This window comes from Grus americana, chromosome 11 (assembly GCF_028858705.1).
Source record: "Grus americana isolate bGruAme1 chromosome 11, bGruAme1.mat, whole genome shotgun sequence".
NCBI lineage: Eukaryota > Metazoa > Chordata > Aves > Gruiformes > Gruidae > Grus > Grus americana.
Genome location: NC_072862.1, coordinates 13860082 through 13884061, shown reverse-complemented (window position 1 = coordinate 13884061; position 23980 = coordinate 13860082). Strand labels below are relative to the sequence as shown.

The 23980-nt window shown below is 60.2% G+C and overlaps 1 protein-coding gene across 3 annotated transcripts in view; it reads left to right on the top strand.

Annotated features, from left to right (window-relative positions):
- The first annotated feature begins 2646 nt into the window (after positions 1 to 2646).
- CELSR3 (cadherin EGF LAG seven-pass G-type receptor 3) overlaps positions 2647 to 23980 on the top strand; it is a 33580-nt gene continuing 12246 nt past the window's right edge. For 2 of the 3 annotated variants that reach the window (XR_008578797.1, XM_054838048.1), the window contains exons 1-18: positions 2647 to 5902; positions 12791 to 13423; positions 15058 to 15280; positions 15742 to 15857; positions 16508 to 16596; positions 17021 to 17178; positions 17385 to 17548; positions 18011 to 18136; positions 18315 to 18484; positions 18730 to 18915; positions 19059 to 19169; positions 19439 to 19607; positions 19869 to 20010; positions 20199 to 20319; positions 20610 to 20793; positions 20887 to 20988; positions 21605 to 21619; positions 23287 to 23381. Coding sequence is in view for 2 of the 3 variants with exons in the window: in XM_054838048.1 (XP_054694023.1) it covers positions 2785 to 5902; positions 12791 to 13423; positions 15058 to 15280; positions 15742 to 15857; positions 16508 to 16596; positions 17021 to 17178; positions 17385 to 17548; positions 18011 to 18136; positions 18315 to 18484; positions 18730 to 18915; positions 19059 to 19169; positions 19439 to 19607; positions 19869 to 20010; positions 20199 to 20319; positions 20610 to 20793; positions 20887 to 20988; positions 21605 to 21619; positions 23287 to 23381 (5922 nt within the window). In the remaining variant the exon portion in view is untranslated. The remainder of the gene's footprint in view (positions 5903 to 12790; positions 13424 to 15057; positions 15281 to 15741; positions 15858 to 16507; positions 16597 to 17020; positions 17179 to 17384; positions 17549 to 18010; positions 18137 to 18314; positions 18485 to 18729; positions 18916 to 19058; positions 19170 to 19438; positions 19608 to 19868; positions 20011 to 20198; positions 20320 to 20609; positions 20794 to 20886; positions 20989 to 21604; positions 21620 to 23286; positions 23382 to 23980) is intronic. The other variant, XM_054838049.1, reaches the window with a different exon arrangement.

Genomic DNA, 23980 nt, shown 5'->3' with positions numbered 1-23980 from the left:
GGCACTGGGGCAAGCATGAGCCCTGCCTGCTCTGCCCACCCTGCTGCCACTGCCCAGGTGGTGACCAGGCCTCAGCTCCTGCATGGGTGATGGTGGTGGAAGGGAGGCATCGGCCGTGAGGATGGCGCAAGCTGGTTTGGGGACCTGTCGGGTGCCTTTGCGCACCCTGCACTTGGACTCTGTATTTGCCTAGTTTCCATGGGAGTGGGAGCTTGCTTGCAGTCAAACCCCAAATCAGCAGGCAGCATGTGCTCTCCCCACCCCCTCATTTACACTAATGATAATTGATAGGGGACCATCTGTCACCATTGGTGGAACCAAAGGTGAGAGCTGGTGGCAGTCATGGTTGGTGGGGGAACACAGGAAGACAGGGCATTGGGCAGAGGCAAAGTGCTGGTGATGCCAGGACTCAGCGCTGTGGCAGCACCATGCGGGATGCCACGGCCCCGTCCGCAGCTGGTGCAGAGGGCACCACCACAGCAGTGGTAGCTGGTTCCCTTTGGGGTGCCCAGACCTGCTGTGCCCAGGGTCAGTGCGTCTCCTCTGACCTCCTCCTTGCTGTGCAGATGGCCTGTGCTGTCCAAAGCAGCGTGCGGCTCTAAAGCAGCCACTCAAATTTCTGCCAAGGGACTGCAGGACGTTGCACAGCCTCGTTAGGTTTCCCGTGGGTGGGAACGTGTTCAGGTCCCTAGGAGTGTTGGAGAGCGCACGTGGCTTCTGCAGTGCTAGGATTGAGAACTGAGTGAGCCCACCTCTGGTGTGAATCCATCCTGCTGGTAACTCGTGCGTCTTTTTGGGACCTACATAGGGGCTGCACAAGGGGTGCTGGTGGTGCCCAGCCTGGCTGCGGTGTTGGTACGGGGGTCCCCCTGCTCCCCAGCCTATCCCCCCTGAACCTCAGCCCCTCCAGCACAGCAGCATGGGGGGCTCTTGCAGCCCCGTTGAAGCTGGGATGTGCATGGAGGGACCACGTGTCCTGTGCGCTCCCTGCCCTTCCCTACCCCATCCTAAATTCCCCCATCTCCCAAATTTACTCTATTTTCCTCCCTGAGACGGCTCTTTGTTCCTTAGCGTGCGCCCCAGCCTCTGTGCCTCAGGCTCCTCTCGTCTTCAACAGGACACGGGCCACGATGTTTCCCCCGCCGCGGCGCTGAACACTAATGAGGACGTAAACCGCTGTTATTCCTAAGCTTATTACAAGCTTCAGTGGATTAGGCTGCGATATTAGTTGATTGAGATCAAACCAACAGCTAAGTTGCAAGGCTGATGCGCTAATGAACCATCCCGATGCAAGGGCCCCAAACTGAATTTTCCTTGGAAAGCCAGTTTTTTTTCATGGACGCTGGAAGTAAAACCTGCAATTTTCTCCCCAGTGTTGATGCCTCACTTGGTGGGTGGGGACAGCTGAGATCTGCATCGGGGCACAGGAGCGGGCCAGCTAAATCCCTGCTATGTGTTCCGGTGCCCGTGGGTGGCAGAGCCGAATGGCAGCGGCTGTGTCACTGCTGCAGGTGCCTGGGCGCCACTTGGGAGAGCTACCGCCCTGTGGCACGGGGCAAGGGGAGGCTTTTTCTCATGTGGGTGGTAAAAAAAAGCATCCCTGAAGATGCTGAACTTGGTGCTGCTTGCAGATGGACACAAGCGGGCAGAGGGAGCTGTTAGGGCTGCAAAGCATCGGCAGTGCCTCTTGCCAAAACGCTGCTGCTCGGCGGAGCGGCTAACCCCACAGTCTCTTCTTGGCACCTTGGGGAAGCAGCCTGGCCCTGGGGATGCTAGCAGTGGCACAAGGATGCTTGCCACCCGGCGCACCAGTGGTGCCACAGCAGGGGTGTCAGTGGGTGTCAGCGGAGGTGTGCGCTGAGGACCGGCATCCAGAGGCCACAGGACGTCTGCCTGAGGTGCAGATGAGTGCAGGACTAGGGGCTGGCTGGAACGCAGCCCGTCATCACATCCTGGTCACCAAGCACTGGCCAGTGCCAGGGCAAGGAGAGGCTGAGCTGTACCACCAGGAGCCATCACCAGAGCTGGCACTGCTGGGCTCTGCATGCCTGAAGGGGTGGCCATGAAGGGGGCGTCATGAGCCGGCTGGGTGAGGCAGGCTGTGCCAGCAGGCAGCTTGCCCACTGCCCTTCCGATGCTGGCTGGCGTGCCCTGCCTGGCAGTGCCTGTGCCTCACACGATGGCTTGGTGTGCTTCCCCTAAGGGCCAGTGCACTCTTGCACAATGGCCGGCACGTCTCACGCGAGGGTGGGCGCACCTCGCACTAGGGCAGGTGTGCTGCACGTGGCAGTGGCAAACCCACACAGTGCCTGGCATGGGTGACACCAGGGGACACATCCCTCGCACGGGGACAGGCGCGTCCCTCGCACAAGGGGACACATCCTCACACTGGGGTGGGCAAGTTCCTCACCCCAGGGCACACGTTCCTCACATGGTGCCCGTTACGCCTCTCACCGGGGCTGCTCCTCCGCCCCGCGCGGAGACCTCGGCCGGCGGCCCGGAGAGGCGGCACCACCGCAGCAGGGCGGAAGAGCGAGGCGGCCAGCGGCTGCCCGCCCTCCCTCAAGATGGCGGCGGCGGGGCGGGCGGGGGCGTGGGGCGGGGCGGGGTGGCGGGAGCCATGTTGGGGCTGCGGGAGGAGCCGCCGCCGCCACCCCCGGCCGCAGCAGCAGCAGCAGCGGCGCGGCGCAGCGGCGCGGGGGGCGGCCATCGCCGCCGCTAGGCGGGGGCGGCGCCGAGCCCAGCCGCCGTGCGCCCGGGCCGGGCGGCGGCCGCCGAGGTACCATGGCGGCGGAGGAGCCGGCGGCCGCCCCGAGCCGCCGCCGCCGCTGCTGCCGCTGCCACCACCGGGGGCCGCCGCCGCCGCTGCTGCTGCTGCCGCTGCTGCTGCTCCCTTTGTTCCCCCCCGGGCTGGGGACCGCTGCGCCGCCGTCGCTGGGCTGGGGGCCGCCGGCCCGCGGGGGCTGCACCGCCGCCGTGCCGTGCTGGGCGGCGGCGTCCCCGGCGCTGCCCGCCGTGCCGCGCCGCCGGTCCCCGTCGCGCTGCCTGCCCCGCGCCGCCCCGCCGCGCCCGCTCCCCTTCCCGTCTCCGTCCCCGGGGCGGCGGGGGCGGCGCGCAGCCCCCAACCGCCACCCGCTGTTCCCCCAGTACAACTACCAGGCGGAGGTGGCGGAGAACCAGCCGGCGGGGACGGCGGTGGTGGCGGTGGCGGCCCAGGACCCCGACGGGGGCGAGGCGGGGCGGCTGGTGTACTCCATGGACGCCCTGATGAACAGCCGCTCCCGGGAGCTCTTCAGCATCGACCCGCGGGCCGGGCTCATCACCACCACGCAGGCCCTCGACCGCGAGAGCATGGAGCTGCACTACTTCCGCGTGACGGCCGCCGACCACGGGGCACCCCGGCTCTCCGCCACCACCATGGTGGCCATCGCCGTGGTTGACCGCAACGACCACGACCCCGTCTTCGAGCAGGGCGAGTACCGGGAGACCATCCGGGAGAACGTGGAGGAGGGATACCCCATCCTGCAGCTGCGGGCCACCGACATTGATTCCCCGCCCAATGCCAACATCCGCTACCGCTTCGTCAATGAGCAGGCTGCCCACACCGTCTTTGAGATCGACCCCCGCTCCGGCCTCATCACCACCAGCGGGCCAGTGGACAGGGAGAAGATGGAGAGGTACTCCTTGGTGGTAGAGGCGAACGACCAGGGGAGGGAGCCAGGGCCCCGCTCCGCCACTGTGAAGGTCTACATCACGGTCCTTGACGAGAATGACAACACCCCTCAGTTCAGTGAGAAGCGCTACATCGTCCAGGTGAGGGAGGACATACGGCCCCACACCGAGATCCTGCGCGTCACCGCCACGGACCTGGACAAGGACAACAACGCGCTGGTCCACTACAACATTATCAGCGGCAACAGCCGGGGCCAGTTCTCCATCGACAGCATCACTGGGGAGATACAGGTGGTGGCCCCGCTGGATTTTGAGGTGGAGCGGGAGTACGCCTTGAGGATCCGGGCTCAGGATGCGGGGCGCCCTCCCCTCTCTAACAACACCGGCATGGCCAGCATACAGGTGGTGGACATCAATGACCATGCCCCCATTTTTGTCAGCACCCCTTTCCAAATCTCCGTCCTGGAGAACGCTCCCCTTGGCCACTCTGTCATCCACATCCAGGCTGTGGACGCGGACTACGGCGAGAACTCGCGCCTGGAGTACAAACTGACGGGAGTCTCGGCCGACACGCCCTTCGTGGTGAACAGTGCCACGGGGTGGATCACAGTCAGTGGGCCCTTGGACAGGGAGTCGGTCGAGCACTATTTTTTTGGGGTAGAGGCTCGTGACCACGGCTCTCCATCTTTATCCGCCTCTGCCAGTGTCACCATTACTGTCATGGATGTCAACGACAACCGCCCTGAGTTCACCCAGAAGGAGTACTTCATCCGCCTGAACGAGGATGCAGCCGTGGGAACCAGTGTCGTCAGCGTCACGGCAATTGACCGGGACGTGAACAGTGCCATCACCTACCAGATCACAGGAGGCAACACACGGAACCGCTTCTCCATCAGCACACAAGGTGGGATGGGGCTCATCACTCTGTCTCTGCCGCTGGACTACAAGCAGGAGAGGCGTTATGTGCTCACTGTGACGGCCTCTGATCGCACCCTGCGTGACAACTGCCATGTTCACATCAACATCACCGATGCCAACACACACCGGCCCGTGTTCCAGAGTGCCCACTACTCTGTGAGCATCAACGAGGACCGGCCCGTGGGCAGCACTGTGGTGGTGATCAGTGCCACGGACGATGACGTCGGTGAAAACGCCCGCATCACATACTACCTAGAAGACAACGTCCCTCAGTTTCGCATTGATCCAGACTCCGGAGCCATCACTCTCCAGGCAGGACTGGACTATGAGGACCAGGTCACCTACACATTGGCTATCACTGCCAAGGACAATGGGATTCCCCAGAAAGCGGACACTACCTATGTTGAAATCATGGTGAATGATGTTAATGACAACGCCCCCCAGTTCGTTAGCCCTCTTTACCAGGGCATGATCTCTGAGGACGCACCTCCTTTCACCAGCGTGCTCCAGATCTCTGCCACCGACCGGGATGCCCACACCAATGGTCGAGTGCAGTACACCTTCCAGAACGGGGAAGATGGGGATGGAGACTTCACCATAGAGCCCACCTCGGGGATCATTCGCACTGTCCGCAGGCTGGACCGCGAGAACGTTCCCGTCTATGAGCTGACTGCGTATGCTGTGGACAGGGGTATCCCTCCTCAGCGAACTCCTGTCCATATCCAGGTTACCATTCAGGATGTGAATGACAATGCCCCTGTCTTTCCCGCTGAAGAGTTTGAGGTCATGGTAAAAGAGAACAGCATTGTAGGCTCTGTCGTGGCCCAAATCACAGCCGTTGACCCGGATGAGGGACCCAATGCCCAGATCATGTACCAAATTGTGGAAGGCAACATCCCCGAGATATTCCAGATGGACATCTTTTCTGGAGAGCTCACAGCCTTGATAGACCTGGATTACGAGACAAAACCCGAGTACGTGATTGTAGTGCAAGCCACCTCTGCCCCTCTGGTCAGCAGAGCCACGGTCCACATCAAACTCATTGACCAGAATGACAACAGCCCTGTTCTCAAGAACTTCCAGATCCTGTTCAATAACTACGTGTCCAATAAGTCCAACACCTTCCCCTCAGGGGTCATAGGGAAGGTCCCAGCTTATGACCCAGATGTGTCCGACCAACTCTTCTACACCTTTGAGCGGGGAAATGAACTGCACTTGTTGATTGTAAATCAATCGAGTGGGGAGCTGAGGCTGAGCCGTAAGCTGGACAACAACCGTCCGCTTGTGGCCTCCATGCTGGTGACCGTCACAGGTAGGGTGTGAAAATCATTAAACCTTTAGGGCAGTTCCTTTGGGGGGGCCTGTTCTGCATCGGGGGGTGGGTTGGCGACTGGCAACAAGATTTGGATTGGGTGTCCCTTCCAATCAGGGAATACTGGAGGGGCTGGGAAGGGTGGCAGTGGGGGCATGCTGCAGGGAAGCGCTCTGTCCGAGGACGGAGGTGGTCTGCAAGAACAAAGCATTGGTACTCAGCTGTGAGGATCGCTTGTAGCTGCTAGTGAGACACCTTTGGAGGTGCTGTCACCAGCGAGGGAGTGATGTGTGCTGTAGGGTGCTGGCTGGGCAAGCAGCTGGTTCCTGGGGTGGCCAAGCTGCCAGCCCAGGGGCTGGCACACCGCTTTGCTCCCAAGCCCAGGTGGCTCTTCTTCCTGCTCGGACCGAGCGCTTCCCTGGCTGTGCTTGGGCAGGAGGGATTGAACTGAGTGCAGAGGAGTCCTCTTAAAAATACCTGTCTGCTGGTAGCAAACGGTTCAGTCTGGATTCTGGCTGTGGTACCTACCAACACCAGCGCTTTCTGGTGCGGCTTCTGAAACCTGGTACCACCTTTCTGCAGCCAACTTAGTGTTGCAGGGGACAGCTGTGACAAACCTCAGAGCAAGGTGCTTAAAACTCTCACATCGTGTGTGTTGCCAGACCATCCAAATGCAGATGCTAGCGTTAGCTGCCGGGGTAGCTTTGGGGGGTGTTGGGGTCCCCTCCAGCCAAGCTGAGGGCAGGGCAAAGATGGACTTAGGGGCTTGTGTGTGAGCAAGCAGGGTTTGGACCTGGAGCTCCCCACTGCCTGAGCTTTGCCTTCACCATCAGCCTTTCTTTGCTCGCGAATGCATGATCTGAAATGGAGGCATCCGTTCATTGCTGAACCGAGGAGGGGCTCGGGGGGGAGGGAGGGCAAGAGCCCTCTTTGGAGGGGCCATGCGCTGAATTACCGAGAGTGCCTGGGGAGCTGTATGTTAAATTGTGATGCTCCCCTGACCCTCGGCTACCAGCTGCCTTCCGTTTTCACCCTCTCCCTCTCTGTATCCAGCTTATTCAGCAAGGGGAGGATTTCTTTCAAAAGATGGAGCAAGGACTTTAAGAGGAGACCTGTTCAAGGCAATCCTGCGCGGCCAGCACCAGCCCATCGGTGGATTGGGGCTCTTGGGGGGTTAATTGTAACCGCAGGGCTGGCTGAGAGTGGGCGCAGGCACACACATGCCCATCGCTGGAGATGGGGGGTGATTTTGACCTTTCCAGCTTCTGCCCAAGTGTGTTTATCCAAGCCCTGCCTCCTTGCACACTTAACCCTGCACAAAGGCAGGAGACAATCACATCCCGAAGTCCTGTGTCGAGCCACCTCGCGGCGAGGGGGCCCTTGCAGTTAGAGTGTCGTCATCTTTCAGCGGGAAGGGAGACTGGGAGAGGTGCGCTCGCAAAGGAGGAGAGAAGATGGAAGGGGAAGAGCTGTACCGGGGAGGGAAATGAGACGCTGGAAGAACGGACCTTTTGTTGGCTCTGATATTGGCTGTGGAGGTCTGGTTTGGTTTTTCTCTCGTTATTGTTTGAAGCCCCCCGCCCAGCTGGCAGCCCCGTTGGCCCCATGCTGTCGCTGTGTGCAGGGGGAGGGTGGGTGGATGGATTTGCAGAGGTGGCGGCCAGGACGTTCAGACCCAGCTGCATTGTTTGCCAGGGCTCAACACTGCACTGGAGCACCTTCCCCCTGCAGGAGGGCAACAATAGCACCTAGGTGGGTGCCCTGAGGTTCAGCATCCGAGGAGGGGACAGCTTCCCTGCCTGCCTGTGAGATTTATGGTCCTTTTGAGGGAGGCTGGATCCTCCTAAAACACAGGGCAAGGGGCCTTTCTGCCTGCCTGTGAGCTGCGTGTGTTCTCAGCTCAGTCCCTTGTAGGAGCAAGGGAGGATTTGGGCCATCACAAACCAGTGCCTTTCCAGGGGGACTGACAGCCTCAAAACTGACCCCAGCTCCTCACAGACATGTGGGCACCTATGGCTGCTAAAAACTGCTGTTGGCCGCTGAGGGTGCAAGACAGCGGAGTGGTGGGGCTGTGTCTGTGGCCAGCAGCACTGTGTGGGATCAGGACATTGCAGGAGACTGACAGCATGTTGACTTTAAACCATTCCAGACTGGTTTCACTGGGCCAGGCTGCTGGGCTGCTGGCAAGGGTGGAGGCTCAGCCACGCACAGCTGTGGCTGCTGCATTGCCGCTGTTCCCCTCCAGCTCTTTGTATGCAGCTCCCCTTGGCCTGCAGCCCAGGAGTTTGCCCTGGTGAGGGGACCCATTTGTCCACAATATCTCACCTAAAATTCCAGCCTGGCAGGGAAGACCGCCCAATGAGCGCATTTGTCCTGACTCGTATGTCTGAACACATCAGAGCCGTCTTTTCAAGCTGGGTAAGGGTCCCAGGACTGCCCTGGCCTTTCACAACTTGCATGTCTCTCCTCTCTAGGAGCCCAATCTCAGGAGCTTCCTCCCCTGTTAGGTCCATCACAGCTGCAGGTGCTGACCACAGAGTTAGGGTGGGAGACTTAAGGATACCCGCTTCTGATTGGGGAACAGTTTGGGAGTCTTGTTGGTTATTATAATTTAGTCCGTGTCTTTAGAGCGACTGGGAAAGTGATGTTCGTACTCTGTGCTGGGTGAGGGGAGTCTCATTTACTTCTGAGATCTCTTAACCTGTCAAGTATCATCAAATCTTGAGAGGTCTGCCAAAGCCCTTCAGAAGTGGTTAGGAATGTTCATCTTACCCATACCTGTCTTCTCCTTTCCTAGCTTCTCCATCTGGAGGTATTTTACTGCTGCTCAGCTGCAAAGGTGAAAGCTACCTCATCTGTCCCCACAGCACCTTGCCATCTCTGGGGTGGCTGCTCAGGGTGTTGCAGGCAGAGCAGTGGCTTTTGCTCTCTCAGATGTTGGCTCTGCTGCCCAGAAGAGGAGAAGTGATGATACACTGGAGCCTATTTCTGAGCTCCTGGTCCCCCCAAGTGAGGGACAGGGGTGTGTGGGAGGCAGTTTGAGCTGAGCTGACCTCTTTCCGATCCCTGGAGCTCCTTGGGAGGCTGAAGGCCAAAATGTTTGCTGTAGGGGAAGGGGAACCTCTGCGAGTGACTCCAAGGCTCTCGGGGTGGGAGTGTTGGCTGGAGCCCGTGCCTCGTGCCACATGGTGGGCTGGGGTGCTGCCCAGGGATCTGAAGAGCCTCTGGCAGCACGGGGGGGATGGGAGAGATGGGCTCTCACCCTGGCAGACTCAGAAGACTGTTGGGCAGTGGTTGGCAGCCCTGCTTCCCCCAAGAGGTTTCCAGTGCAGGCCTGGAGCTCCATTCCCAGGCTGACAGCACAGCCCCCAGGAGGAGTCCGCTGCCCATCCCACTCTCTGGCCAGAGCTCTTTCTGAGGCTTCGCTGCTTTTGAAGCTGGTAATTGTCAGTCTTGGAAGTGCAAACACGATGACCTGGTGCTGGGGGTTGGAGCCCCTTGCATCCCTTCTCTCTGCTCCTTTCCCTGTGGGCATGTTTCCAGGGCTCCTCATTCTGCTGCATGAATATTCACCAGGCACCAGCTCTCCAGCCGCAGGATTTAATCAGAAAGGCTGAGCATTCGTGATTAAAATGCCTCCCAGGGGGGTCAGTGCCTCCAGCCAGCTTTGGGCTTTCTTTTGGTAGCTTCCCCCCCCACCCCCCATTTGCAGCGGGTCATTCTCTTAACCATCTGCTTCCCCTTGCACTGAGCGAGGGGGAGGCAGCCCTGGGTGTGATGCTGAGGTGAGACAGCGCATTCTGGGGGAGCTTGCTGGGGAGGGCTGTGGGGCCAGGGCTGGCCCCGCATTGCCATGGGGAACCAGGAAAGGGGCACTTGTGCTTTCCTGCTGTGGGCTGGGTAATGCCAAAGGTGTCAGGCACCCCGTGGCCTGCCTTCTTCCCTGGCCACAGCCTCCTTGCTCCTCAGAGGTGTTGCTGGACTCCGGATTGCCCCAGGACTCGGCATCGCATCAGCCAAGACCCAGTAACACCCATAAATCAGGCAGATGTCTGCCTGCCTATTGCTGGGCACTGAGCAGCCCTTGGGGACAGTGAGAGCTGTCCCCCAGGCCTCGCGGCTGCTTCCAGGTAAACCATGAGCTGGAGAGCGGGAGGCAGCTGGGCTCAAGCCCAGCTCATGCTTGCTGTGGCCAAAGAGGCAAAACTGCGAGGAGGGGACAAAGGGAGAGGAGAGGGAGTGGGGACAAGGCGCAGCTTCCCGCTGAGAAGAGAGGTGGTGTCAAAGTGATGGCATCCTGTGGTGCTGCCTCACCGGGTGGTCGCTTGGGGAGGGTTGCCAGAATGCTGGTGGCTTGGGAAGCATCTTACACCAAGCATGGCTGAGCCACACTTGTGGCTTTCTTCTCGCTCCTGCCTCCCCAGGGTTGGGTGCTCTTGGCAGCCCATGAGCCTCTTGCAGAGAGAAGGTGCCTCAGGGAATGCAGGTGATGGCGCAGGATCCTTGCGCTGATCCAGGCAGGTCTAAATTCCCTGGTACGTCCAACCAGGTGCTGGACGGAGCTGTTTGGTAACCACTACTCATGCTGCCCTCCATGTCAGAGTTGGCAGGGTGTCACACAGAGGGGTGGTTTCTCACCTTGCTTCCATATGGAGCTGGAGCAGTTCGATTTCAGAGGGAAACAACCCCCCTTCCACCAGGAGATTAGCTCCTGGGTGACTGTACTGGCACTGCTGCTCTCCCAGCCCCGTGTGAGCCTTATCTCCAGAGCACCAGCCCCATCGTGCAGGCTGGTGGTTGCGTTGGAATTTGCAGGGTCGCGAGAAAGCTTTGACCTTCCGAAGAGTAGAAGAGAGAGAGAGGTGAAAAAAGGGAGACGTTTCAATCTTTAAATCCTCCTGCACTGCAAACTTCAAACGGGGCTGGGGGAAATCAAAAGGCTTTGCGTCGCAGCAGCCATGGGAAGAGAGGAACAGTAACGGCAGCTTGCTTTGCACATGGGGCTTGGTGCTGGGGCATGGACAGGGAACGGGGGCTGGCATTTACACCCCTGGTCCTCCTCGGGGCTGGGGCTGAGCAGGGTGCCAGGAAGCCTGCTGCCCCTCACGCCACCTTGCACTGGGTTGTAGGTGACGAAGCAGTGCTGAGCAGAGCCTGGCTGGGTTTGCCAGGCTTGTTTCACCTGTAGCCTCGGCACGTGCCAGCCAGGGCTGACTGGTGGCAATGGTCCAGTCCGTTAGTCTGTCCTGTGTGTCCTGGTAGTGGCGCATATTTGAGCAGCTGCCCAGGTTACATCTGTGTGCAGGAGATGTGCCACACAGTTACACCCCGCTTGGAAGGGCGGGCAGGGGAGATGCGGTGGCACAGGGCTGTGCTGCACCTTCCCATGGCTTAGGACAGGATTGCCTTGAAGATTGTGAGTCCCATCCCTGCTCTGAACAGCACAGGGTGGTGTCATACCCAGGCCAGGAGAGGGGCAGAGATTACAGTGTGTGAGTAAATGAGCAGCTCTCCTGGTTTCACACCAGTAATGCACTGTGGTCCCTCCAGGGCCACCGCAGGCTAGACCAGATCTCCTGGCAGAGCGACTGACTGGGGTCATGTGGAAAGGAGAGTTAGTGACTGAAAAATAAAACCACTGCCCAAATTTCTGTCTGGGCAGAGAGGGGGAAGAGCAACAGCCTCAGCAAAGGGCCAGGCAGGTTGCATTTGGGCAGTGTAAAGTGGAGAGGCTGGGGAATGGGCTGTGGCAATTGTGGTCTGGAAGGGACCGGTGGGAGTTTTATCTGAGGGAGGTGTGGGGCTTGCTGTCTGGCAGGTCCCCAGCTGGGGACAGTCTCTGTCTCGCTGGGAGGGGTGCTCTGTGCCCGCCTGTGCTTGTAGCAGGGTATCCTGGAGGAATTAGGAACATGGTCACATCTGTCTGTCCAGCTCCCATCTTGGCCAGTATTTCCTAATTTGCAACAGGGTATGACCCTCCAAGGTAGCGGGATCCGTTGGGTTTCTGGGAGCTGTGTAGGTGGAGTGAGGCAGGGGGCCCCAAATAGCATAGCTGCTGGGGTGGGTGCTGTGGTGGGAGCTGTGTCATTACCTGTCTGGGCTGGTGCTGCGCTGCCTGCGCCCCTGCAGCCTGAGCCGCTGGCACGTGAGTGTGCCTAACGTGGGGGTGAGATGCTGCTAACGGCCAGGGTCCTGGGAGAGAGCAGGCGGGCACGCTGGCACGCTCCAAGTGTGCGTGCATGCTCCTGTGTTTGCGCCTGGGAGATGGCTTGCGTGGTGCAGGGTCCCAAGGGGAGGGAGTTTGTTTCCAAGGAAAATAAAGATTAAAGAGAATTAAACAAACTGGAGATAGGCTGAGGGAGGAAGAGATGCAGAGCAGATGGTGAGAAGGGGGGAAGCAGGGAGACCGGCACAAAAGCCTTGGAGGTCCTGGAGGAGAGAGGAAGGAAACGGCAGGAGGAGGGCGCAGGGAAAGGCAGTGTGGGGGAGGCAGGCAGGGCACAGCGGGGAAGCAAAACACCCCGGGCCCTGGCATCAGCTCCTGTGTTTGCCCAACCTCCTGCTGGGACTTCCTTCTGCCTGAATCTCTCCAGCTCAGTTCCTGAGAGCTCACTTTGCTGCCGAGATCCAGGACAGGGAGGAAACCTGAGAGTTATCTCAGTAGAGAGCCTGAGGGGAGGGAGAAGATGCAACCGCACTGACTGCTCCCCCTCCAGCCCAGTTGACACCCTGCTAGCCCCCAGGGCTGTGGCTCCAAGCTTCGTTAGCCAAGGACTCAGGCCTTTTGGGGGCCACATTGGGGTGCAGGGCTCTGCCCCAGGGTGGGAGGGGGGACACCCTCCAAGCAGCAGGTAAAGACCTGCAGTGTGTCCCTGTTCCCTCCCACAGATGGGATCCACAGCGTGACAGCCCAGTGTGTCCTGCGGGTGATCATCATCACAGAGGACATGTTAGCCAACAGCATCACGGTGCGGCTGGAGAACATGTGGCAGGAGCGCTTCCTCTCCCCACTGCTGTCCACCTTCCTGGAAGGGGTGGCCACCGTGCTTGCGACGCCCAAGGAGGACATCTTCATCTTCAACATCCAGAACGACACAGACGTGGGCGGCACGGTGCTCAATGTCAGTTTCTCGGCCCTGGCACCGCGGGGCGGGCGTTACTTCAGCTCGGAGGAGCTGCAGGAGCAGCTGTACATGAAGCGCATGGCGCTGACGGGCGCCTCCATGCTGGAGGTGCTGCCCTTCGATGACAACGTCTGCCTGAGGGAGCCCTGCCAGAACTACATGAAGTGCATCTCCGTCCTCAAGTTCGACAGCTCGGCCCCCTTCATCGCCTCCCCGTCCACCCTCTTCCGGCCCATCCACCCCATCACCGGCCTGCGGTGCCGCTGCCCGCAGGGCTTCACTGGGGACTACTGCGAAACGGAGATCAACCTCTGTTACTCCAACCCCTGCCTGAATGGCGGGATCTGTACCCGCAAGGAGGGAGGGTACACGTGTGTTTGCCGCCAGCACTTCAGCGGTGAGTGCCCGGGTCTGGGGGCTGCGGGAGGATGGGTGAGCGGGTCCCTTGGCGCTGCTGTCACCATGGTGGGGTGCTTTTCCCAGCAGGGTGGTGGGTGTCAGACCCCCTCTTTGCCTGCAGAGGTCCGGCTCTGCTCCCGGCTCTCTGTGTTTCCATGGCGCTGGATGTGCAGGGCTGAGGTTGCCATAGAAATCTGTCTTGTAAGGAGGTGGCATGGAGGGCTCTTGGGGACCTTGGCCACCACCTCCCAGCCTTTTTCACAGAGCAGGAGGACCAAGTCGGACCATGCCAGGCTGGGACACAGGAGGCTCCTCAGCCTTGCCTGATGCCAATGGGGTGATGGGCTCAGGGACCATCAGGGGTGTGGTTTCAGCCTGTGCCAGTCTTCAGCTGGTCTGGCAAAGGTGTGGAGCCCACACTGGCCCCACATGTGGTGCGTGAGCTGCTGCCCGCCCAAAACAGAAGGGGAGGCTGGGCCTAGCTGCCCCACGAGGCAGGATCCGATCCAGGCAGGTCTGATCCTAGCCGTGGGGGGAATCCCTGGGACGACCAGTCTCTTGTTGCCACAAGTCCCCAACAGGCTGTAGAGACCCATGCCTGGCCGCTGGCAACCTGGGGGTGAGGGAAAGTGGCCTGTGGCTACTGGGGAGGGAGACCCTGCCTTGCCCTCGCTTCTGGGAGGAGTGTGGCAGCGGATGGCTGTCTTGGAGCCGCTCTCCCGTGGCTCCTGGTGAGATAAGCAGAGTCAGTGGTAATTAACCCCCGGCATTTGAAGCGTGAAGAGCCATTAGGAGAAGGGTTAATGAGCTCATTTCCCTCTCACTTCATGCTGTCTCCTCATCCTCCTTGCGTGCCATGGAGCAAGTAATGGGAGCAGGGCTGGGGGCGTAGGACTGCAGCTGAGCGATTCCCTGCGTGCTGCAGGGACAGGGTGGGAAGAGGGGCTGGCCAGACCCCTGCACTGCACTGCTGAGCTGGCTTGGGGCATCCCCGTTACCAGTGCCACCAAGGTGCAAAGGTGTTTGGTGTCCCTTGTCTGGCTGGTTTCCAGTTGGCTTTTGCTGCTATGTCAGAGCCTGCGCTTGGGGTTAGGAGGTTCCTGGTGCTGTGGGTGAGACGTTCATAGCTATTGGCAGGGGAGCTCACTGGTGCTGGGCTGTCCCCACACCCCAAAGCCAGGACTGCGATGCCCGTGCCAGGCCTGTGCAGTGGCAGTGCCCAAGGAGGCACTCTCAGCATTGCCAGGACTTCCTTGGCTTGTCCTTGCCTCTCCATCCTTAGAACTCTGTAGTCCAGCTGTGGCAATCCCCTTCTGTCCCATTCCCATGCCATCCTGGGTCCAAACTTGCCCCCTCAACCGGAGCTGGCATCCTGTCCAGCCCAGGGGCTCAGGCTGCGGGGCTGGCAGTGGTAGCTAGTTTGCTGGCTGCTCTGGGGAATACCTGGGTGACACCTGGGTTGTCACGTCCTTCGCCTGCCCCCAGTCGCCCCACAAACTCCTGCCCCTTGGCTACTCTGCCCCAAATCCAGACTGAGGTCTGTACTCCTGGGGCAAAGAGTGGATGGGTGGCCGCTGCGTGCGTGCCCCTGGCCCAGGATGTGTCCCAAGCTTCCTGTCTCGCTCCCCCCAGGCGAGAACTGCGAAGTGGACAGCCGCTCAGGGCGCTGCATGCCCGGCGTGTGCCGCAATGGTGGCACCTGCACCAACGGCGCCGATGGGGGCTTCCGCTGCCAGTGCCCGGCGGGTGGCTTCGAGACGCCCTTCTGCGAGGTGTCCACACGCTCCTTCCCACCGCGATCCTTCGTCATGTTCCGGGGCCTGCGCCAGCGCTTCCATCTCACCCTCGCCCTCTCGTGAGTCCTCTCCCTCCTCTGCTAGACACCGGCACCCGCCAGCTTGCCCAGTCCCACTCTGGTGGCTCTTGTGCACCCTGGGCCTGTCCAGGGACTAGCTGGTGCTCTCTAGACCCCTGCATTACTGGCTTTGCCTCACCACGGGGCTGCCCTGGCACCTTTAGCCAAAGGGCTCTGCATCTGCACTGGCATGTCTCCCCTGGCATCAGCTCATCCCTTCCTTCAGTGCCTCTTCCCTTCCCTGCTGCCAGCTCTCTGCCTTCATGCCAGGCCCTCCCGTGCTCTCAAAGCATCTCCTGGATCAAACTCCCAGCCCCTTCTCAGCTGGGCTTGCACCTGGGGCCAGGCTTGGGTCTCACCCTGTCCCCGTCCCGGGATACTGGTGCCATGCCATGGGAGAGTGAGGATCTCCATGTGCTCCTTGTGCACACCCTGCTCTCCTGCTTCCTCCCTTTTCCCAGGTTCAGCACTGTGGAACCCAGTGGTCTCCTGCTCTACAATGGGCGCCTGAACGAGAGGCACGACTTCCTGGCAGTGGAGATCATCCAGGGGCAGGTCCAGCTGAAATACTCCACAGGTAGGCTCAGCCCTGCTTCTCGTGGGATTTGTGCCGTGGGAGCTGCGAGAAGGCCTGCACTGAGCGGGGAGAGCAGGGTGCTGCCCTGGATAGGAGCCTGCGCTAAGGGAAGCAGGGTTGAAACAGGTGTTGGTGAGCATCAGTGGATGGCAAAGAGGATGGGTGTGTGTCTCAGGACCCTCCTTAGGCTTAGGAGTGCAAGTGCAGTAGGGGCTCAGTGTGCGAGCACAAGCCAGGATAAACCCTTCTGAGGTCTCCTCTGCCATTCTGCCCCATTACGTCATCGGATGCTTCATCTCCTGCCTTGCTGTGAGACAATCTGGAGAGGAGGAGCCTCTTGGGAGGGTGTTTGCTATCCTGTCAGTCTCGTCCCTGCTGCCTCATGCCATTGCTGTGCCCATCCTGCCTGCCCCAGGGATGTCAGGATCAGCTGCCAGGAGCACTGGGCCCTTGTGTTAATAACTGGGGCTTCCCTCCACTGCAAGGCTGCAGCAGGCAGGGACCGGCGTGCTGAGCTAGTATCTCTGAAGCCCTTCTCCATCCCTGTGCAAGGCCGTCGGCAACGCAGCGGTTTGGTGCCTGCAGGAGGAGTGGGTGAGTCCAAGGGCTGCCTGGCTTTCCTCAGTGTGCCATCATCCCTGTCTCCACAGGAGAGTCCAGCACGGTGGTGAGCCCCTACCTGCCGGGGGGCGTGAGTGATGGGCAGTGGCACACGCTGCAGCTCCGCTACTACAACAAGGTACGCGTGCCCCAGCTGTCCCCAACACGTGTGGGTGGGTCTCCCTGTGAGGCGTGAGCGAGCAGCTCTGGCTTTCCTGTTCTCCGTCTCTGCCCCATAGGGGAGGCTGTGGAGAGAAGGTAGAGGTGGTTTTCTGCCCTCGGGGATGGGTGCAGTGGAACAGACAGCTGGGTGCAGGGGGAGATTGACCCTCAGTACCGCACTTGGAGGTGGCAGGAATGCGCTCCACGCAGCATCCTCACCAGTATCTGTCTCTGACGCTGTTTGCTGGGCTCAGCCAGAGATGTCCCTCCTGCTTTGCTCACACTCCAGCAGCACAGCGGTGCCTGGGCCATGCTCAGGGCCCTTTCCTTGCTGTTGTGGAGCCGTTGGGTGCCTGGGTCTGGGGGCATGTGTGTTGCTAATGCCCTGTGTTTGGTTTCAGCCCAAAGTCAGTGCCGTGGGGGTGGTGCAGGGCCCCTCCAAGGACAAGGTGGCCATCTTGACAGTGGACAAATGTGATGCCTCAGTGGCCCTGCAGTTTGGCAGTGAAATTGGGAACTACTCCTGCGCCGCAGAGGGTGTGCAGACCAGCTCAAAGAAGTGAGTTCCTCAGGGACTGTGTTGGTAGAAGAGCAGGGCACCTGGGTCCTCTGCAGAGTCAGCCCTTCACATCTGGGACAGCTGTAGTTCCAGGGGCTGGGCAGTGTGTGCCTGTCCCCAGGGATGTCTGCTTGCCAGCTCTGGGGAGCCAGCTGGCCGGCCTGAGGTCGCTGTGGCTTTTAAAGCCCTGAGCTTCTGTCTTGTAGGTCCCTGGACCTCACAGGTCCATTGCTCCTTGGAGGGGTCCCCAACCTGCCGGAAAACTTCCCTGTCACTCACCGGGACTTTGTGGGATGCATGAGAGACCTATACATTGACAGCAAACGCATCGACCTGGCCTCCTACATTGCCAACAACGGAACTGCTGCAGGTACCAGTGCCTCTGCTCCTGCCAGCCCCTGCCCTGGGAATTGCCTTTCCTGCTCACACAACAGCACTGCCAGGCTGTAACAGCGTCATGGCATCACAGCTGGAACTGAGCAGCATCCCATCGGAGAACGGGGCCTCCAGATCCCCTTAAATGAGCCACTCCCCACCCCAGCTAATGTTCTGGGAATGTCCCCTGATCCCAAGTGCAGAGCCTGCAGAGCTGGCCTGTCTGGGAGATGCTAGGTAGTCGATCCAGCTCCACAGGATCTTTCTTCTGGTGTAAGGAGCAGCGACAGCCTTGACCCTCATTCCTGAGCAGGCAAGGCCTGCGCTGGAGGCTGAGCGGCTGGGCTGCCATCTGGCAGCCAAGGAAAGGGCTGGGGGGCAGTGGTGTCTCCCTGTGTGGGTTGGAGGGAGGTGGTGAGCAGGTCAAAGCTGATGCAAGTGACTTTGATACCTCCAGGCTGCCATGCCAAGCACACGTTCTGTGACTCCAGCCCCTGCAAGAATGGTGGCACCTGCTCTGTCAGCTGGGGGACTTACTCCTGCGTCTGTCCTGTTGGCTTTGGGGGCAAAGACTGCCGCCACCGTGAGTGAGCGGGCGCTGCTGGGCATGGGCAGGGTGGGTATATGGGCAGGGCTGTGCTGGGTTTGCTGTGGAAGCAGGGTAGGGGGTCTGTGTGCGATGAACTAGCTCTGTTGTCCCTGTTTCTAGTGCTCCCTGTGTAGTGCCCATCCCTTCTCCTCATGTCCACTTTCCTTTCCAGCCATGCACCATGCCCACTATTTCCAGGGCAACAGTGTCCTGACCTGGGACTTCAAGACAGACGTGAAGATCTCAGTGCCATGGTACCTGGGGCTGGCATTTCGGACACGCCAGCCAGACGGGGTGCTTCTGCAGGCCCATGCTGGCCAGTACACCACCCTGCTCTGCCAGGTAGGGCCACGGCCTCAGCTGCAGCACCGCGCCCCAGCCTCTGCTACCATCCACCCCAGGGGAGCAGGAGGACCCTGCCCTCCACGTTGACTCCAGGCCAAGCGGAGGGTGGTTTTGGGGAGAGGTGTTTAGCAGGTCTGGGTTTCGCTCCCCATGCTCAGAGCTCAGAGGGAGAGTAGGCTGGAGGCGGCCAGAGTTGGTGAGGCGTTCGCTCACTGATGCCGTTGCTGGTTTCCTCTTTGCAGCTGGCTGGGGGCCTGCTCTCCTTTATGGTGAGCAGGGGGTCCGGGCGCAGCACCAGCCTTCTCCTGGACCAGCTGCAGCTCAGTGATGGGAGATGGCACGACCTCCAGCTGGAGCTGCGGGACGTCCGCAGTGGGCGAGACTTGCGCTACGTCATCACCCTCACCCTGGACTTTGGGGTCTACCAGGTATATTCTGCTTGAGGCGCTGGCACCGGGATGGGAACTGTGGGGGGTGTTTGGCATACATGGGCCAGGCTGGGCCTCCGCACCCTCAGCGAGGGCTGGGACAGGGCTGATGCCGGTTGCCCCGTGTTACTCCCCTTCTGCAGGACACAGTGGTTGTCGGAAATGAACTGCACGGCCTGAAGGTGAAACACCTGCACGTGGGGGGAGTCCTGGGCTCTGGCGAGGTGCAGAACGGGCTGAGGGGCTGCATACAGGTGAGTCCGTTGCTCTAAGCCTTCCCTTTCCAGCAGATCTTAAACATGGAGGGGTGGAAACACAGCCCTGGTAGCTGCTGCCAGTGTCCATCCTGCTGGTGACACTCTCCTTCTGACCATTCAAGGCTCTGAGGTGCTGCAGGGCAGCCATAAATCAATGAGCAGGGGTGGTGGGGAGTGGCTGCTCCTGGGGGTTTGTGGAGGGCAGGAGGACTGGAGCCTTGTGTGTCTGTCCTGGCTTCACCGTGAATTTGTTGCCTGCATTGCAGGGTGTGCGACTGGGTGACAGCGTCACTGGGACTGTGCTGCCCAAGCCCAGCCATGCCCTGCGGGTGGAGGCTGGCTGCAGCGTGCCAAGCCCCTGCAACTCCAGCCCCTGCCCGGCCAACAGCGTCTGCAAGGACGAGTGGCAGAGCTACTCCTGCGTCTGCCAGCCAGGTAGGGCCTGCAGAGCCCTGCAACCCCTTTGCTCTCCGTGCCTGTCTGTCTTCTCCTCTGCCCCTGTGGCTCCCTCCTAGCCTGTGACTGCTCTCCTGCCCATCCCTTGGGCAAATCCTGGGCCCAGAAATGCCCACCAGACACTCATTAGTTTTTGTGGGGAGCAAAATCCCTCCTGAGCCCCCGAATCCACTCCTTGGTGCTCTGGCCCCTCTCGGGGAAGGTGCTTGCTTTACATGGTGGTCTCTGTCCACACCTCAGGGTACTACGGAGAGGACTGTGTGGATGTGTGTCACCTGAACCCCTGCAAGAACAAGTCGGTGTGTCGCCGCAAGCCAGGCTCACCCCTGGGCTATGTGTGCGAGTGCGGAGGGAACTTTTTTGGGCAGTACTGCGAGCACAGGTGAGATGCGGAGCACAGGCCAGGGCCATGGCTTCCGTGCCTGGCTCTGTGCTGCCCTCTTATCCTGGCTATGTGACCAGGGACCTCTCAGTGCCACCTGGCTCCTTGGAGCTGCAGAGCAGCTGGGCTGGTGGGAGGAGAAGGCCTGGGGATTTGGTTGTTGTAACAGGAAAGATATTTCTCCCCAGGATGGACCAGCAGTGTCCGAAAGGCTGGTGGGGGAACCCGACCTGTGGGCCCTGTAACTGTGATGTGAACAAGGGCTTTGACCCCGACTGCAATAAAACCAACGGGCAGTGCCACTGCAAGGTGAGGGGCAGCTGTGCCCATGGGGACGTGGCCCATGGCTTACCTGGAGCCCTGCTTGTGCCCTCCAAAGGCCTGGCAGCTGGCCAGGCCCTGCTTTGTGTGCCTGCTTCTGGGCTGGATCTCTGCTCAGCTCTTCTGTGCAGCCCTCCTGCCCCAGCACGATGATGATGGAGGCAGCGGGGGTGCTTGCAAATTGGGAGACCCTGGCCCTTCTCTGCCCAGCTCCATCGGTTTCCCCGGCAGTGGCCTCGGCTGCCGGCTATCTGACGGCTGTCCCCATGTCCCTCCAGGACTTCCACTACCGCCCCAAAGGCAGCGACACCTGCCTGCCTTGTGACTGCTACCCTGTGGGCTCCACCTCGCGCTCCTGTGACAAGGAGACAGGCCGGTGCCACTGCCGGCCCGGGGTCATTGGGCGCCAGTGCAATAGCTGCGACAGCCCTTTTGCCGAGGTGACGCCCAGCGGCTGCGAGGGTGAGTGTGGGCACGGTGGGGAGCTGGTGCCATGAGGCTTGGTGTCAGTGACTTCCCCTTGTGACTGGCCCCTCGGGGTGCGTGTCTCCACAGTGCTCTATGATGGCTGCCCCAAAAGCCTGAAGGCGGGTGTGTGGTGGCCCCAGACCAAGTTTGGCTTCTCGGCTGCGGTCCTGTGTCCCAAAGGCTCCTTGGGTGAGTGGGGAATGCGGTGGGGAGGGGAGGGGGCAGCCTGGCTGTCCTGCTGAGGGCTGTAGCAGCCCCAGCAATATCACTTTGTTCTCATGCTGTCCTAGTCCTGTTTAACTGGGCTTGAGGAGGAGAAAATGCCACAGCCTGGGGGAGAGCAGAAGGGGCTGGTCACAGGACTGGGGCTTGGAACAGGCTGTAGGGTCTAGGCCCATCACCCAGCCTCGGGGCTGTGGTGTTCCCTCAGCCTCAGTCCCCACCTTCTCCCTGCTTTTTGGTTTCGGTGGGCTTGAGGCTAGGGTCAGGCCTGGCATGGCAGCTTGGCCCCCGCAGCACCTTGCTGTGGCTCTGCCAGCCCCGTTCTCAGTGTGCACTGTGAGGGGAGCAGGGCACAGCATGCCGTTCGGTGAGTGTCTCGAGTAGGAGTCACATCCCGAGCTGGAGGAGGCCATCCTCGGTGACGGCAAAGGTGCGAGCAGGGTATCTGGGACTGTAGGGCAGTGCGAGCCCCAGGGGACAATACAAACCCTGTCCTTCTCCAGCCGGTCGCCCCAGGAGGAGGCAGGTTCGGCTCCTAACTGTTGTCGCTTCTCTCCCTGGTTCTCTCGCCCTCCGTGCTCAGGCTTGAGGGGTGCAGGTAAGGTTGTTCCCATCTCCTTCCCCCTGTGTTGTAAGGGCTGCGCCACGCGGCTTTCCCTCCTTACTCCCTGCCTGGCACCCTGCACACCCCTGCACTTTCCCCACCGCTTCTGGAGCTGCCGAGTGTCTTCCCAACGCTTTGCCTGGCCTCACCGCTCCTACGTGCTCTTCCCTTCTCCCAGCACACTAACCAGCACAAACCTGGCTGCAGCTGCATGCAGCCCCTGCCACCCGCTGTCCTGAGTCTGCAGCATCAGCTCTGGGCGGGCCCGTGCTCTGCTCCCCAGCTGGTATGGATGCTGGCTCTCCCAGGCTGGTACCTGCTTGCTTAGGCTGGGAAGGGAAGGAGCTGGTGCTGAGCAATGGGAAGTGAGGCCAGGGAGGCCATGGAGGAATGGCTGTGGGGTGGAGGAAAGGGGAGATGTTTGAGCAGGGGACAGTAGGACGGGGGCAGGAATGGATGGGCATGCACAGCACAAGGTCCTGCTCCTTCTGTCTGGCTGGCAGGGGGAGGCAGAGGGACCCGGGGGCCGGATCCTGCCCAGATCTGCAGCTGAGCAGATTTCTGTTCTTGGCCAATCTCTGTTCTCTGCTGGGGGAAGGCCAGCAGTGCGGAGGTTTCTTTGTTCTCCCAGCTGCACTGGCACTGGTCCCTGTGCTTCTGCAGCTGGGGGAAAGGTGGTTGGGGAGGACAGCTGGGAGCTGAAGGTGGTGGGAGGGCCACGCTAGTCACTGGGGATTTGATGAGCAGCAACTGGAGTCTCCAGACTCCTTCTCCCCACTCTGGCCATGCTGCTGCCCTCTCCCAGCCATGGACACCTGGGTGGGCTCCTGTGCCCTGATACTGTCCCCAGGAGGGCCTGGTCCACAGTCCTGCCAGGTACACTGGGGTCACCTGGGTTCCTCTTGCTCAGAGTGTGCATGGTGACACTCCTGGCCCAGGATGCTGCTCTCCGTGCTGGCTTTAGCAGCACTTTTGGTGGTGGTTAACAGCTGATCCCATTCATTGCGGGCATCTCCATTGCTGTGCAGTGGTGCTTGGGCCCCAGCCAGGTATTGGGGTCTTGCGCTGGGTACTGAACCCACATTGCTGGATGGGTACTGAACCCACGCTCCATCCCACTCAACTGCAAAGGCTTGTCTCGGGTGGGTTTGCCAGCCCCACAGCAGAGGTGTTGTCCTCCTGGGGTGACTTTGCCCTGTAGAGAGAGGCAGGACCTCAGCAGCATTGCAGCTGTCAGCTGGGGGATGCCTGGAGCTGCATGGACTTCAGTAGTTTGGGGTCAGATGTGCCCTGAGGACACAGACACGTCCCCACCAGGAACCAGAGACTTCTCCAGACTGAGGTCTGCCAAGTCACTTATTCCTCTTTGCAATTCTGTGTGATGGCACCTGGTCTGGTGCAGCCCTGAAGCACATGTAGGAACCCAGCTCCTGGAGGGAGGGGATGGCAACAGCTTGCTGAGGGGATGCAGACCAAGGGTGGAATGGGTTGCACTGCTGCAAAGCAGGAGGACAACCCTGGGGTGTTACAGGCCATCCCCATCACTTGCCAGTGCTGCTCTTTGAGGCTGGCTGGTGCAGAGGATTCCTGCTGGGGCGATGCAGCAGGGAAGGCGTGTATCCTGTGCTGAATTTCAGACATGCCCTTCTTCCTGGTTTTAGGTGCAGCTATCAGACACTGTGATGAGGAGAAGGGCTGGCTGGAGCCAGATCTCTTCAACTGCACTTCACCTGCCTTCAAGGAGCTCTCCGTGCTGGTAATCCTTCTCAGCTTTGCAGGCCTGACAGGGCAGGAGCTGTACAAGCAAGGGCTCATAGCCAGGTTTCAAAGAGCTCAGCTCTCTGTGGGCATCTAGAGTAGGAGCGGGCCTTCTCACAGTGCTCAGCACCTTTCTCTTCCCATCTTCTGCCCCCAAACCCATCCTGTGGGAGCACTGGTCTGAGCTGAAGTTCACTTTGTTTTTGTCTCATCTCTTGAGTGTCCCCATCAGAAATGACCTGTGTCCTGCCCCAGTATTTAAGAGGAAAACAAATAACCCTGAGCAGGGCTGAATTGTTTGAAGCTGGCGGGATGTCTGCCCCATGGGACACCTGTAATCCCCAGACCGTTCAGTGACAAATCCCTTTGAAGTAACCAGGCAAGTTTAATAAACACTTGCATCCCACCGAGGCTGAATTGTAACTGAAGCCTGGGGAGTTTCCAAGCTAGATGCTTGCCCTGTCCTTTCATCTCCTTGGCCTCTGTCATGTATGGTACATTAGCTGAGCCTGGCCAGCTTGACGCATTGCTGGAGGCTGTTTGTCTGCCAGAGATGCTCCCTGTTCTAGTGACCACCACTGTGAGTGTCCGTGGCTT